This window comes from Bos indicus, chromosome 23 (assembly GCF_029378745.1).
Source record: "Bos indicus isolate NIAB-ARS_2022 breed Sahiwal x Tharparkar chromosome 23, NIAB-ARS_B.indTharparkar_mat_pri_1.0, whole genome shotgun sequence".
Lineage (NCBI taxonomy): Eukaryota > Metazoa > Chordata > Mammalia > Artiodactyla > Bovidae > Bos > Bos indicus.
The window spans coordinates 33,018,589-33,032,182 of NC_091782.1; the positions used below are offsets into that span (position 1 = coordinate 33,018,589).

Below are 13,594 nucleotides of genomic sequence, written 5' to 3' on the forward strand. Positions count from 1 at the left end.
CAGTAAAGACTATAAATAAGATAGGTCTGGTTGTATACACGTATATTTTATGTTGGTGAGTTTATACTCTCATCATGTCTGGTCGTGGCAAGCAAGGAGGCAAGGCTCGTGCAAAGGCCAAGACCCGTTCCTCGCGGGCCGGGCTCCAGTTCCCCGTGGGCCGAGTGCACCGGCTGCTCCGCAAGGGTAACTACTCCGAGCGGGTTGGGGCCGGGGCCCCGGTGTACCTGGCGGCGGTGCTGGAGTACCTGACAGCCGAGATCTTAGAGCTGGCGGGCAACGCAGCCCGGGACAACAAGAAGACCCGCATCATCCCGCGTCATCTGCAGCTGGCCATCCGCAACGACGAGGAGCTCAACAAGCTGCTGGGCAAAGTCACCATCGCTCAGGGTGGTGTCCTGCCCAACATCCAGGCGGTGCTGCTGCCCAAGAAGACCGAGAGCCACCACAAGGCCAAGGGCAAGTAGAAGCCTGGCATTGCTTGGAACTCAAACCTGTTCAAACCAAAAGGCTCTTTTCAGAGCCACCCACTTTATCAGCAAAACGAGCTGTACTTTCAGATTCACATTGTTTCGGATAGCAAGGTATGAGGGCAGAATTAACGTCCTTTTGTGATTCCTTTACAAGGTAAAATGGCTATCTGAAACAAAACCTTAGGACCATATGACGGGCCTAGCTCCCCTCCTATTTCAGTTGAATCTTAGGGCGCACCACTCACCCTCCTAAATGAGAATAAACCCAGCAAGGTAAAATACTTGTTTCAAGTAGCTTCAGGCAAAGAATACACCTTATAGTGGGCTGTTTACATCAATGCTAGTGAAGTAAAAGACATCAATTATTCATCCATTAGGAAGATGTGCCTTAACAAATAGACAAGGTCGGCATTGTAAATCACATTTATAAGATAAATCTGCAAACCAGGTTCTTACAGTCCTAATGCTGTCATTGATTCTTGTTCCCCTTTTCCCCCACTATCATCACTCACCCTGCTCTCAGATCAAGTCATACTAACTATACTATAGTAACTATACTAACTAAAGAGGGCCTTCAATTCTCCACACCAGGTAATCTAGTTTTCATTATGAATACATTTTAATGAAAGGAATTACTATCTCATTCCTAGTCCTCTGGAATAAATTTTCTGAGTCTCTTGAAATATTTTTATTTCCTATATTTAAATCTCAACTGCAATCACATGTAAATAATATTCTTTGAAATAACAGTGACCACAACAAACAATCGGGAGGTTTCCTTTTTCTTTTTAATTTAAATTTATTTGATGTTGGAAGAATCGAATTCTGATTTCAGTGAATCTAATTATTCAGTTTTTTCCTCTTAAAAACTCATGTGCATTATTTGAGTCTGTAAGTTTTAAACAGCTATATCTCAGAACTAGAACTCTCGAGAATAAATGCTACGGCTCCAAGGAAGGCCTATGAGATCTTCATGTTTTAATAATAAAATATGCTATGGTTATAGTTATTGATGTTGATCATGCAAGAAGTAACCCTTCTTGCATCATTTCTATTCCCCACAACAAGGACCATCACACTGTTAAAATATTGCCTTTATTATTAATGTTAATCAATGAACGTGTAATCAAATAGTTGATATATGAATATAAATTGTGTTTTAAATAAAATTTTCAAGTGTGATATGTCATTACTTATAATTCCACATATTAACTGAGCTTTTAAAATTGGGCTTCCCTTGTGGCTCAGCCGGTAAAGAATCCACCTGCTATATGGGAGAACCTGGCTTCCATCCCTGTGTTAGGAAGAGTCTGATCCGTGGGTTGGGAAGATCCTCTGGAGAAGGGAACAGCTACCCACTCCAGTATTCTGGTCTGGAGAATTCTATGGACTGTAATGGACTATTAATCCAATTTCATTGGATGAAGCACTTACTGTTCTTTACTATCTACACAATCAGAAAGAAAATAAAACTTGTATTTGAAAATGGAGATAACACAACTTTCCAAAAATCCTGCCAAAATAATTTAGATATTTCTTTCAATTAGATCCTAAAGAATTCCATAATTTATGCTGCAAAACCTTCATAAGAGGTACACTTCAGTTTGAGTGGCAGAAGATTTATGAAAGTATTAGTTAAACTTTGTTCTTGAAATTGGTCTTCACGTTAATTTCCCTCTCTGCAGACTGGACTACTATGCAAGCATTGGGCAGTATCTTCCCATATTAGATTTTTTTGTGTATTATTGGGGAGAAAGAATTTTCCTCTACCCTTCCGAGGTTCTTTTACAGGTCTAATAATCAAATTGACATGATGAGATAGATTAACAGAAGTAAGATCAAATTGAATTTCATACATATGGAAACCCCACACACGCGGGAAGTTCAAAAAAAGAATGTAAAATGAAGTTTATATGCCATTCTGAGCTAAGGAATTAGATAACAGCTTCCAAGTACAACAGGGTAATTCACAGAACAATAAGAGAAAAAGCAAATACTGGATAATTAGTTTGCCCTACCATGTAATTGAGGGACTCAAAATTTTTCTCTGGTAATAATTCTGGGAAAGTAAAAGTTTCAATTGCTCAGTCATGTCTGATTCTTTGTGACCCCATGGACTGCATCCCACAAGGTTCCTCTGTCTATGGGATTTTCCATCCCATAGAGTTCTTTGAGCAAGAATACTGGAATGGGTAGCCATTTCCTTTTCCAGGAGACATTTCTGACCCAGGGATGGAACCCAGGTCTCCTGCATTGAAGGCAGATTCTTTACCATCTGAACCACCAGGGAAGCCTAGAAACTCCCATTTTGAATTCTTCTAGATAGTTAAGAGAGGAGAAGAGTTTGTCTTGAGATTACAGGGTCTCAATTTACATTTAAAGTCGCTGAGTCGTGTCCAAATCTTTGCGACCCCATTGACTATACATGGACATGAAATTAAAAGACACTTGCTCCTCGAAAGAAAAGCTATGGCCAGCCTAGACAGCATATTAAGAAGCAGCTATTACTTTGCCGACAAAGGTCCATCTAGTCACAGCTATGGTTTTACCAGTAGTCATGTATGGATACGAGAGTTGGACTATAAAGAAAGCTGAGTGCCGAAGAATTGATGCTTTTGAACTATAGTGTTGGAGAAGACTCTTGAGAGTCCCTTGAAATGCAAGGAGATCCAAACAGTCCATCCTAAATGAAATCAGTCCTGAATATTCATTGGAAGGACTGATGCTGAAGCTGAAACTCCAATACTTTGGCCACCTGATGTGAAGAACTGACTCATTGGAAAAGACCCTGATGCTGGGAAAGATTGAAGGTGGGAGTAGAAGGGGACAACAGAGGACGAGATGATTGTATGCCATCACTGACTCAATGGACATGAGGTTATGGGATCACAAAGAGCCCGACACAACTGAGTAACTGAACTGATTGACTTATTGAGTCCATGGAATTCGCCAGGCCTAATACTGGAGTGGGTAGCCTTTCCCTTCTCCAGGATCTTACAAACCCAGGTCTCCTGCATTGCGGGCAAATTCTTTACCAGCTGAGTCATAAGGGAAGCCCAAGAATACTGGGACAGGTAGCCTATCCCTTCTTTATGAGATCTTCCTGACCCAGGAATCGAATCAGGGTCTCCGGCATTGCAAGGGGATTCTTCACAAACCGACCTATCAGGGAAACCAAAAATCTGACACTTGTAGTTTGTTTCCTCCTGTCTCTCAGTCAGTCATTTCAGTTGAAATGACTCCTCCCACCTTCAATCTTTCCCAGCATCAGAGTCTTTTTCAGTAAGTCACTTCTTCACATCATGTGGCCAAAGTGTTGGAGCTTCAACTTCAGCAGCACTCCTTCCAATGAATATTCAGGATTGATGAATATTAATGACATGGTGGAATAATAAAGAGATTGAGAGATTTGGGGGACCAGTAATTTGGTCTTCCCTGGTGGCTCAGTGTTAAAGAATCAGCTTGCCAATGTAGGAAACATCAGCTTGCCAATGTAGGAAACATAGGTTCGATCCCTGGGTCAGAAAGATCTCCTACAGAAGGAAATGGCAACGAACTCCAGTATTCTTGTCTGGGAAATCTCAGAGACAGAGAAGCCTGGCTGGCTATAGTCCATGGAGTCACAATAATGTTCGGCACAAATGAGTGACTAAATAGCAACAATTTGGAAGAAGGCAGGGACTCTGGACAGGGGCCAGCATTAAGGACAGAGAATTATGGAGCCCTCAATGATACAAATGGAGAAGGCAATGGCACCCCACTCCAGTACTCTTGCCTGGGAAATCCCATGGATGGAGGAGCCTGGTAGGCTATAGTCCATGGGGCCACTAAGAGTCGGACACAACATGGCGACTTCACTTTCACTTTTCACTTTCATGCATTGGAGAAGGAAATGGCAACCCACTCCAGTATTCTTGCCTGGAGAATCCCAGGGACAGAGGAGCCTGGTGGGCTTCCATCTATGGGGCCGCACAGAGTCGGACACGACTGAAGCGACTTAGCAGCAGCAGTAGCAATGATACAAATTTCTTAAGTTCTCAGAAAATGTCTTTCCCCAAAGTTGTTTTTGTGGTTTTTAAAAACTTCTCTACTCCCAGACCTTTATCTATGCTATTTCAATTGTTTATATGAATATATTAGTTTCACTCATTCTGTGACTGAGAGCTTCCTGTAATAAGAAACAGATTTACAAGAGAAAAACAAGTTTAATACCATGTATGTCTGATGTATACATAGAATACACAGAGGGGAACTGAGTAAAACTCCCAGAAGTGGCTTGAACCACTACTTTAAATATCATCTTCATCTAAATACAAAATATGTTGGAGATAGTGGCATTTATAGGGATTGAGCAGGAAACACAGAGTAAACCAGGTGTGGCAGATTTAAGTCCTGCACCTTCCTCAGGTAAATTTATTGTGAGTTATTAATATCTTTCTCTTCCTGGCTCAAAGAAGGAGATACTCTTACAAATGGAGATTTCTCATATAAATGTAAATTTCCCTTATGGTATGTGTTAGCTGCTCAGTTGTGTCCGACTCTTAGTGATCCCATGGACTGTAGCCTGCCAGGCTCCTCTATCCATGGAATTCTCTAGTCAAGAATACTGGAGTGGGTAGCCATTCCCTTTTTCAGGGGATCTTCTTGACCCATGGATCCAACCCAGGTCTCCTGTATTGCAGAAAGATTCTGTACCATCTGAGCGACCAGGGAAGGCCTCGGTATTAAATTCTGTTTTTATAGCTTCTCCTGTGTTTTCTTTTTCTCAAAACCATCAGCTCATTATAATTCTTATGCTTAAGAAGGATATTTAGGAGTGACATATTCTGGTACACTTTGTTAGAAATGGCAGTATAGTATACCCAAGTACAGTGAAGAAGTAAATTTTTACTAAATGGAAAAAAACATATTTTTCAAAAACACTGATTACTAGGGAGTTTGTTAAAACTATAAAAGAGAATTCATAAAGTTAACAAGCAGGCGTTAAAAATACATTTTCTCTTTAAATAAGGGAAATTGACGAAAATGTAAACCATGCAAGGAGATTCCAAAATGCCATTTACGGCATTGCATACATTTTCTTTGAAAGAGTATGTGCTTTTATCTGTTCACCAAAATACCAAATAGCTACTAGCAGTGATCTGTGAATTATTATTTTATTACCTGCCTTTTCTGTATATTTTACACAACATTCGTGTTTTGTGCTCGCATTCAAAAGCAATTGCTAAAGTTTTAAAACAAGGTAACAAAAGAGTCACCACAGCACAAAGGAACAGAGAAGGCCTCTTTTTTTTTTTTTTTTTTTGGTCCATTTCTCCTCCCCCGCTTAAGGCGTGATTTCCCGCCTCCTCCTTTCTTCAGGTTCTCAGTTCGGTCCGCTAACAGATGTATAAAGCTGCATCGCGAGGCTTGGAAGTTATGCTTTATCGGGTCTTCAGGTCTTCGTCATGTCTGGTCGCGGCAAAGGCGGAAAGGGTCTGGGCAAAGGAGGCGCTAAGCGCCACCGCAAAGTCCTTCGTGATAACATCCAGGGCATTACCAAGCCTGCTATTCGGCGCCTGGCTCGTCGTGGTGGTGTGAAGCGCATCTCCGGGCTCATCTACGAGGAGACCCGCGGGGTGCTGAAGGTGTTCCTGGAGAACGTGATCCGCGACGCGGTCACCTACACCGAGCACGCCAAGCGCAAGACTGTCACCGCCATGGACGTGGTCTACGCGCTCAAGCGACAGGGCCGCACGCTCTACGGCTTCGGCGGCTGAGTGTCCACGTTCTCCGGTATTCAACAAAAGGTCCTTTTAAGGGCCCCCACTATTTCACTCGAGGAGCCGTGATGCTTCTTTGCTTTTGGGTTTTCTTCCTCCTGTTCTGTACACTCCTTTAAACTGCTTAGGAGCACTGTTTCCACCCTTTGTGAGTGTTGAGTTACATTTTACGCTTCCAGGCAATGTTTTGAACATAGTTTTGTATTTTACTTTGTAACCTACTCAGTGGAATGTTTGGTCTAATAGCCTGCTGCTAAGTCGCTTCAGTGGTGTCCGACTCTGCGACCCACAGACAGCAGCCCACCAGGCTCCCGCATCCCTGGGATTCTCCAGGCAAGAACACTAGAGTGGGTTGCCATTTCCTTCTCCAATGCATGAAAGTGAAAAGCGGAAGTGAAGTCGCTCAGTCATGTCCGACCCTCAGCGACCCCATGGACTGCAGCCTTCCAGGCTTCTCCGTCCATGGGATTTTCCAGGCAAGAGTACTGGAATGGGGTGCCATTGCCTTCTCCAGGTCTAATAGCCTAGATATAAATGAAAGCAAATATGTCACCCAAATACATGTGGCTTAAGATTTAACCAGAGTGGTATTTCTCTTCGAACACAAGGGAGAGAGAAAGGCACTTTCGTAGCGAGTTTAGACATGAAGTCTTACGGTTCGATCACAGTGATAGCTCCATGAGTCCTCATGAAGTAAACCTATGACTGTTCAATAGGCGTTAACACTAGTGTGGAAGGATGATAAAGTACAGGCTCACTGTAATATCCAGCAGAACAGTTGGTGAGGGTGGAATGCAATTAAAAAGGATTTCAACGAAAACAAAGTCATATTACAGAAATATTCTCTACAATGAAAAAATACATGGCAGCTTTATAAACCAGAACAATGAATTTAAAATTTAAAAGATCCTTGGTACAAAATTGGAAAGGAATAAGATTGGGATTGGAATTGGAATAAATTGGAAAGGAATAAGATTAGGAAATCCAGACCTAAACTCTGAAAGAGGTCTTAGCATTTTCCTAGAATCTTAGAAGCTATAGAAAGAAACCCAAGGTCAAGGGGGAAACCTTGACTAATGTAGACACACATTCCAAAGAGCGATTGCCACAGTTCAGTTCAGTCGCTCAGTTGTGTCTGACTACTTGTGACCCTATTGACTGCAGTACACCAGGCCTCCCTGTCCATCACCAACTCCCAGAGCCTACTCAAACTCACGTCCATTGTTTGATGATGCCATCCAACCAGCTCATCCTCTGTCGTCCTCTTCTCCTGCCCTCAATCTTTCCCAGCATCAGGGTCTTTTCCAGTGAGTCAGTTCTTTGCATCAGGTGGCCAAAGTTATTGGAGTTTCAGCTTCAGCATCAGTCCTTCCAGTGAATATTCAGGACTGATTTCCTTTAGGATGGACTGGTTGGATCTCCTTGCAGTCCAAGGGACTCTCAAGTCTTCTCCAACAACACAGTTCAAAAGCATCAATTCTTCGGTGCTCAGCTTTCTTTATAGTCCAACTCTTACATCCATACATGACTACTGGAAAAAGCATAGCCTTGACTAGATGGATCTTTGTTGGTAAAGTAATATCTCTGCGTTTTAATATGCTGTGTAGGTTGGCCATAGCTTTTCTTCCAAGGAGTAAGCGTCTTTTAATTTCATGGCTGTAGTCATCAACAGCAGTGATTTTGGAGCCCTCAGAAATAAAGTCTGTCAGTGTTTCCATTGTTTCCCCATCTATTTGCCATGAAGTGATGGGACCAGATGCCATGATCTTAGTTTTCTGAATGTTGAGTCTTAAGCCAACTTTTTCACTCTTCTCTTCCACTTTCATCAGGAGGCTCTTTAGTTCTTTGCGTTCTGCCATAGGGTGGTGTCATCTGCATATCTGAGGTTGTTGATATTTCTCCCGGCAGTCTTGATTCCAGCTTGTGCTTCATCCAGTCCAGCATTTCTCATGATGTACACTGCATATAAGTTAAATAAGCAGGGTGACCTTATACAGCATTGATGTACTTCTTTCCTGATTTGGAACCAGTCTGTTGTTATATATCCAGTTCTGACTATTGCTTCTTGTCCTGTATACAGATTTCTCAGAGGGCAGGTCAGGTAGTCTGGTATTCCCATCTCTTTAAGAATTTTCCACAGTTTGTTATGATCCACACAGTCAGAGGCTTTGGCATAGTCAATAAAGCAGAAGTAGATATTTTTCTGGAACTCTTGCTTTTTCAATGCTCCAGTGGATATTGGCAATTTGATCTCTGGTTCCTCTGCCTTTTCTAAACCAGCTTGAACATCTGGAAGTTCATGGTTCATATACTGTTGAAGCCTGGCTCAGAGAATTTTTAGCATTACATTGCTAGCCTGAGAGATGAGTGCATTGTGCAGTAGTTTGAGCATTCTTTGGCATTGACTTTCTTTGGGATTGGAATGAAAACTGACCTTTTCCAGTCCTGTGACCACTGATGAGTTTTCCACATTTGCTGACATATTGACTGCAGCACTTTCTTAGCATCCTCTTTTAGGATTTGAAATAGCTCAACTGGAATTCCATCACCTCCACTAATGTTGTTCATAGTGATGCTTCCTCAGGCTCACTTGACTTTGCATTCCAAGATGTCTGGCTCTAGGTGAGTGATCACACCATCGTGTTTATCTGGGTCGTGAAGATCTTTTTTGTATAGTTCTTTGTATTCTTGCCATCTCTTCTTAATATCTTCTGCTTCTGTTAGGTCCATACCATTTCTGTCCTTTATTGTGCTCATCTTTGCATGAAATGTTCTCTTGGTATCCCTAATTTTACTGAAGAGATCTCTAGTCTTTCCATTCTATTGTTTTCCTCTATTTCTTTGCATTGATCACTAAGGAAGGGTAGCAATTGCCTACATGTAAAAAAAAAAAAAATGACAAAATGACTAGGTTTACGTATTTTTATATCTGAAGCTAAAAATTCCCTTGTCTTATCAATATTAATTTTTGTAAAATCAAATGCTAAATATTCATCTAGCCAGTCTCCCAACTCAGGAATATTTTTTCAACAACCCTAGCCCCATCTCTGAAGCACTATCAAAGACTTTAACAGGATCTCTGTTTCCCAGAAAGAGAGGGGCCTAACTTCCATTATTACAAGATTACAAATTGCCATGTCTACTAATTTTTGAGCGAATTGTATCCATCTAGCTGTATAAAAGAGAGCGATTTCTCTCCTTGCTTTGCAATCCCTTTAGCAAAAGTGCCTGTGATGTGCTTCACATTCTGGTTTAATGCTTATCCAGTAATAAAGCTTTTCTGTATTTACTCCCTTTGTGCAGAGGTTTTTCTGAATTGGGAGGTATTACTTTTAGCTATATTCCCACATTTTCTGAGGATCTATTAGTATTCTGTGGCTTTCCATTGACGTCTTGAATAATTCCGATAGAAGTCTCTCGGTTCTTAAAAACAAACAAAAAAACCCACAGGAAAAAAAATCCTTAAATATTCAGTACATAATTTAATGCTATCTTATATGTAGTTTTTGAGTATTTGTCTTTAGAAATCTATTGTTATATTTATAGCCTGATTTCTTTTTGATATTACCTTCTCTAAACCTAGACCACCAAATTTTGAATAATGAAGCCATTAAGGTATTATCTATTTAACACTTAAGGTTTGTTCTCTCGTTTACATTTGTAATTAGGCTTATATAATTGTGACAATTGTTCTGTTGTATATATTGTGCAATATTTGAAAAAAGAGGACAAATCAAAAACAGAAACTATACATCCCTAAATTAACCAGGTAAAAGGTTATCGATGTAAATGTTTAACAGTTATACTTTTTAAGTTGGGTGGACCATACTTGCATGCATATAAAGGACATATTGCCAACAGATTTTGTTCCTAAGTATAAATACCTTCTCATTGGGAGGCAACAGTAGCAAATACTTACAGTATATATCAAAGGGGAAATGTCAATATCCTCACTATTTATAATACCATAACTATATTGGGGATTCTATCCCACTCCATACTGATAATATTAATTACTATTATACATTGACCTGACTGATGATTGCTGTTTTTCTTTATAGTTGTCTCTAAGGCCCCTGCTACAAAATATTGGGCTTCCCTTGTGACTCAGCAGGGAAAGAATCTGCCTGCAATGTGGGAGACCTGGGTTCAATCACTGGGTTGGGAAGATACCCTGGGGAAGGGAAAGGCTACCCACTTCAGTATCCTGGCCTGGAGAATTCCATGGACTATAGTCTGTGGAGTCACAAAGAGTTGGACACAACCGAGTGACTTTCACAAAATATAGATCTGAAATTGAGGTTTTCAGAAGAAGCATCAAAAGAACTTTAACAAATAACTGTACCTGATACTGTCAAGCTCTACTACAGGATTTCTTTAAGATTTTCCAAGCCATATCAGAAGCAGGGGGCTTAATCCAAAATCAACAAAGCAAGAATTAATCACACTGGACTGAATGAACTGATTTGATTATGGCTAAAAGTCCTTTACTAAAACCTTCTTAAAAAAAAAAAAAAAAAACACCAAACATTTTTATTCTTTTGCTACCTTTTTCTAACTGATTCCTCAAGTTTTAGAAAAATATTTAAGTAACTGAACTTTTGATAAACTGTCAGGAATACTAACAATGCTTTTGAAAATATAAAATACACATTGCTAGGCCGTGTTTACAAAACAATACAGAAGAGTGATTGGATTTTGTTAAAACTCCTTTTTCATAGGAATGTGATTATTAACACAGGCTTAAAACTAAGCGTGAAAGTGTTAATCGCTCAGTCTGTCTGACTCTTTGTGACCCCATAGACAGTACCCTGCCAGGCTCCTTGGTCCATGGGATTTTCCAGGCAAGAATACTGGAGTGAGTAGCCATTCCCTTCTCCAGGGGATCTTCCTGACCCAGGAATTCAACCCGAATCTCTGCGTCTCCTCCGTAAACAAGAAGGCCTTCATCCCTTTTCACAAACTGTGTCATATGAACAGACCAACTTGTTGGTTCAGTGGTTAAGAATCCACCTGTGCTCTAGAAATCCAAGAGCAACAACTACTGAGCCCATGTGCAGCAACTACTGAAGACCACGAGCCCTAGAACCCGTGCTCCACAACAAGAGTAGGCCCAGCTCTCTACAAGTGGAGAAAGTAGCCTGCATGCAGTAACAAAGACTCAGCACAGCCAGTAATAAATAAAAATAAATATTTTTTTAAAAAGCAGACCAAGTTGAACAAAAGATACAAATTTAAATGTTCTATTATATACTTATCTAAGAGTCTGGTCATGTTTGATCAAATTCTTGATCTTGGCTTCCCAAACATTTTGAAATATGTACTTCTTATACTATTTGCAGAGTTGTAATTCTGCTGCAGAGAAGCAAGTGAAACTCAAAAGATGCATTAAGTATTTTACATGATTCAGCTGTCGTACATCTCCTTGAACCCTTATTTTAAGCCTTAACTTACCCCATGTCTTTCTCCTTGTCTCAAACGGTATGTTTAAATTTATCTGTAAAAAATCAGGCATCTCTAGCATTTTAATTTGATTTGAGTCTTTTTATGCCCTGGGAGAACTTGCCTCACAGTTTTGTTGGAGGCTCCCAGGGCATCAAGTTAATTTCCCATAGGTTGGTGGGGGATCAAATATGGAAACAGGGAAAACACTAAGGATATTAAAACAAGTAACCTAGGAGAGAGAAGATAGTCCTCCCACCAAGGTGGGAGCATCGTGGTACTGAGAACTGATGTTTCCATATGTATTTTGAAGGCAAAACCAGGAAGATTTCTAGAAGAATTGAATGGGGAAGAATGAAGTCATTATCAATTAAATTAGGGAGTGATTTAATTAAAGATTAGGAGGAGGGAATACCAAAGATTCTAGTTTGGGCATGTTAATTTTAGGATGTCAAACATCCATGTGAAGAAAGCAATTAGGGGATAGGGGGAATTTCCTGGCAGTCCGGTAGTTACAATTCAGCACTTTCACTGCTGAGGCCCTGGTCAGGGAACAAAGATAGCACAAGTCACTTGGCCAAAACAAAAAAAAGAGAGAGAGAGAAAAGAAAGAAAGTAATTGAGGTTACGTCTGTCTGGAGTTTAGGAGAGAAGCCTGAGTTGGCAATATAAAGTTGGGAGTCATTGATATACAGATGGTATTTAAAGTCTGAGCTTGGTCAGATCTTCAAGGGGGTCAGTATAGAGCAAGAAGCAGTACAAACTTAGGCCTGTATCCCTCAACATTAAGGGTCTGTGGAGAAGAGATGAACTAACAAAAGATACAGAGCCTCTGATAAAATAGAACCAAATGAAAAAAGCATATCAAAGAGAAATTATAGGATCAATTATGTCAGTGTTTCCAATAGATTAAGTAAAATGAAGACTATTGGCCATTGGATGTATCAATAGGAAAATGATTTTGATGATTTTATACTAGTTTACTTTCTGTCTTTTCCCTAGTAGAAAAAAAGTGGGGACTTTTCCCCCTGGTGATATCACCAGTGCCAAGTACAATGTCTGAAATCTAGCAGTTATTCAATAATTAATAAATAAATGAATTAGTTAACTAACATTCCTGCTGCTATCGACGGAGAGCTCTTCTTACTGACTGCCCTACAGTGTACTCACTAGGGTAGAGTCCTGAGCAAGCAATGGAACTGTGTTAAGCAATACATGCTAATTCTCAAAGCATTTAGTCACAATATATTTTTCCTATTTAAAGTTTTAAAGACTATGGTTTCTTTTTAAGGGTAGTTTTCCTAGTATAGCTAAGAAAGGAAAGCCAGGCTGTTTACCTAGGTTTCTGATGCCTCGATTCTATAACCACTGAACCTAGCAGATGTTTATAGCAAGATCTTTCTATGCAACAAACTTTAATTCATTGACCACAAATAAAATAAACCCTTGCATTTGAACTCAATCCTCTCTTGGGGGAAAGGTAAGAACTTGAATTCCTGGACAAGACCTCTCATTGCAACAAAGAAAGATTGATGCTTTGTCTCTTAATTTGGGTCTGAACCTTGGGGCTGAGAGTTCCACAGCCTTTGATTGTATTCTCTTAAAGTTGAAATTGATGAAAAAATGCTATTAAAAACCAAAATTTGCTCTTAGATTTGAAAAGGCCTGTGGAACCAGGAGAAATGAGAGGTGATAATGAGTTGTATTTGAGAAGACACAATCCCACAGATTCTGATAACTGGTCTAGGGAAACATCAGTTATTAATATTTAAACAAACAACTTTCTCATAGTAATTCTTATGTGCCTCCACATAAGAGAGAGATCTCATGCCCACATGATGCCTGGGTTCCTTTTTGGCAGTTAAATTCTATGCCATTCAAAAAAATGAAATGAGGTTGATAGAAAGGGAGAACATG

At 40.2% G+C, this 13,594-nt stretch overlaps 2 protein-coding genes across 2 annotated transcripts; both read left to right on the forward strand.

Annotated features, from left to right (window-relative positions):
- The first annotated feature begins 35 nt into the window (after window positions 1-35).
- On the forward strand, window positions 36-535 carry LOC109576634 (histone H2A type 1-D). Its single transcript, XM_019985294.2, has one exon. It carries the CDS (start codon window positions 75-77, stop codon window positions 465-467), a length of 393 nt encoding a protein of 130 aa, XP_019840853.1. The 5' UTR covers window positions 36-74; the 3' UTR covers window positions 468-535.
- A 5,341-nt stretch (window positions 536-5,876) lies between these two features.
- LOC139178819 (histone H4) lies at window positions 5,877-6,278 on the forward strand. The gene has a single exon (XM_070777547.1). It carries the CDS (start codon window positions 5,921-5,923, stop codon window positions 6,230-6,232), a length of 312 nt encoding a protein of 103 aa, XP_070633648.1. The 5' UTR covers window positions 5,877-5,920; the 3' UTR covers window positions 6,233-6,278.
- Window positions 6,279-13,594: the final 7,316 nt, after the last annotated feature.

Excerpts from the sequence above, each read along its gene's own strand:
- LOC109576634 (XM_019985294.2), top strand. The coding sequence starts at position 75 with ATGTCTGGTCGTGGCAAGCAAGGAGGCAAGGCTCGTGCAAAGGCCAAG.
- LOC139178819 (XM_070777547.1), top strand. The coding sequence starts at position 5,921 with ATGTCTGGTCGCGGCAAAGGCGGAAAGGGTCTGGGCAAAGGAGGCGCT.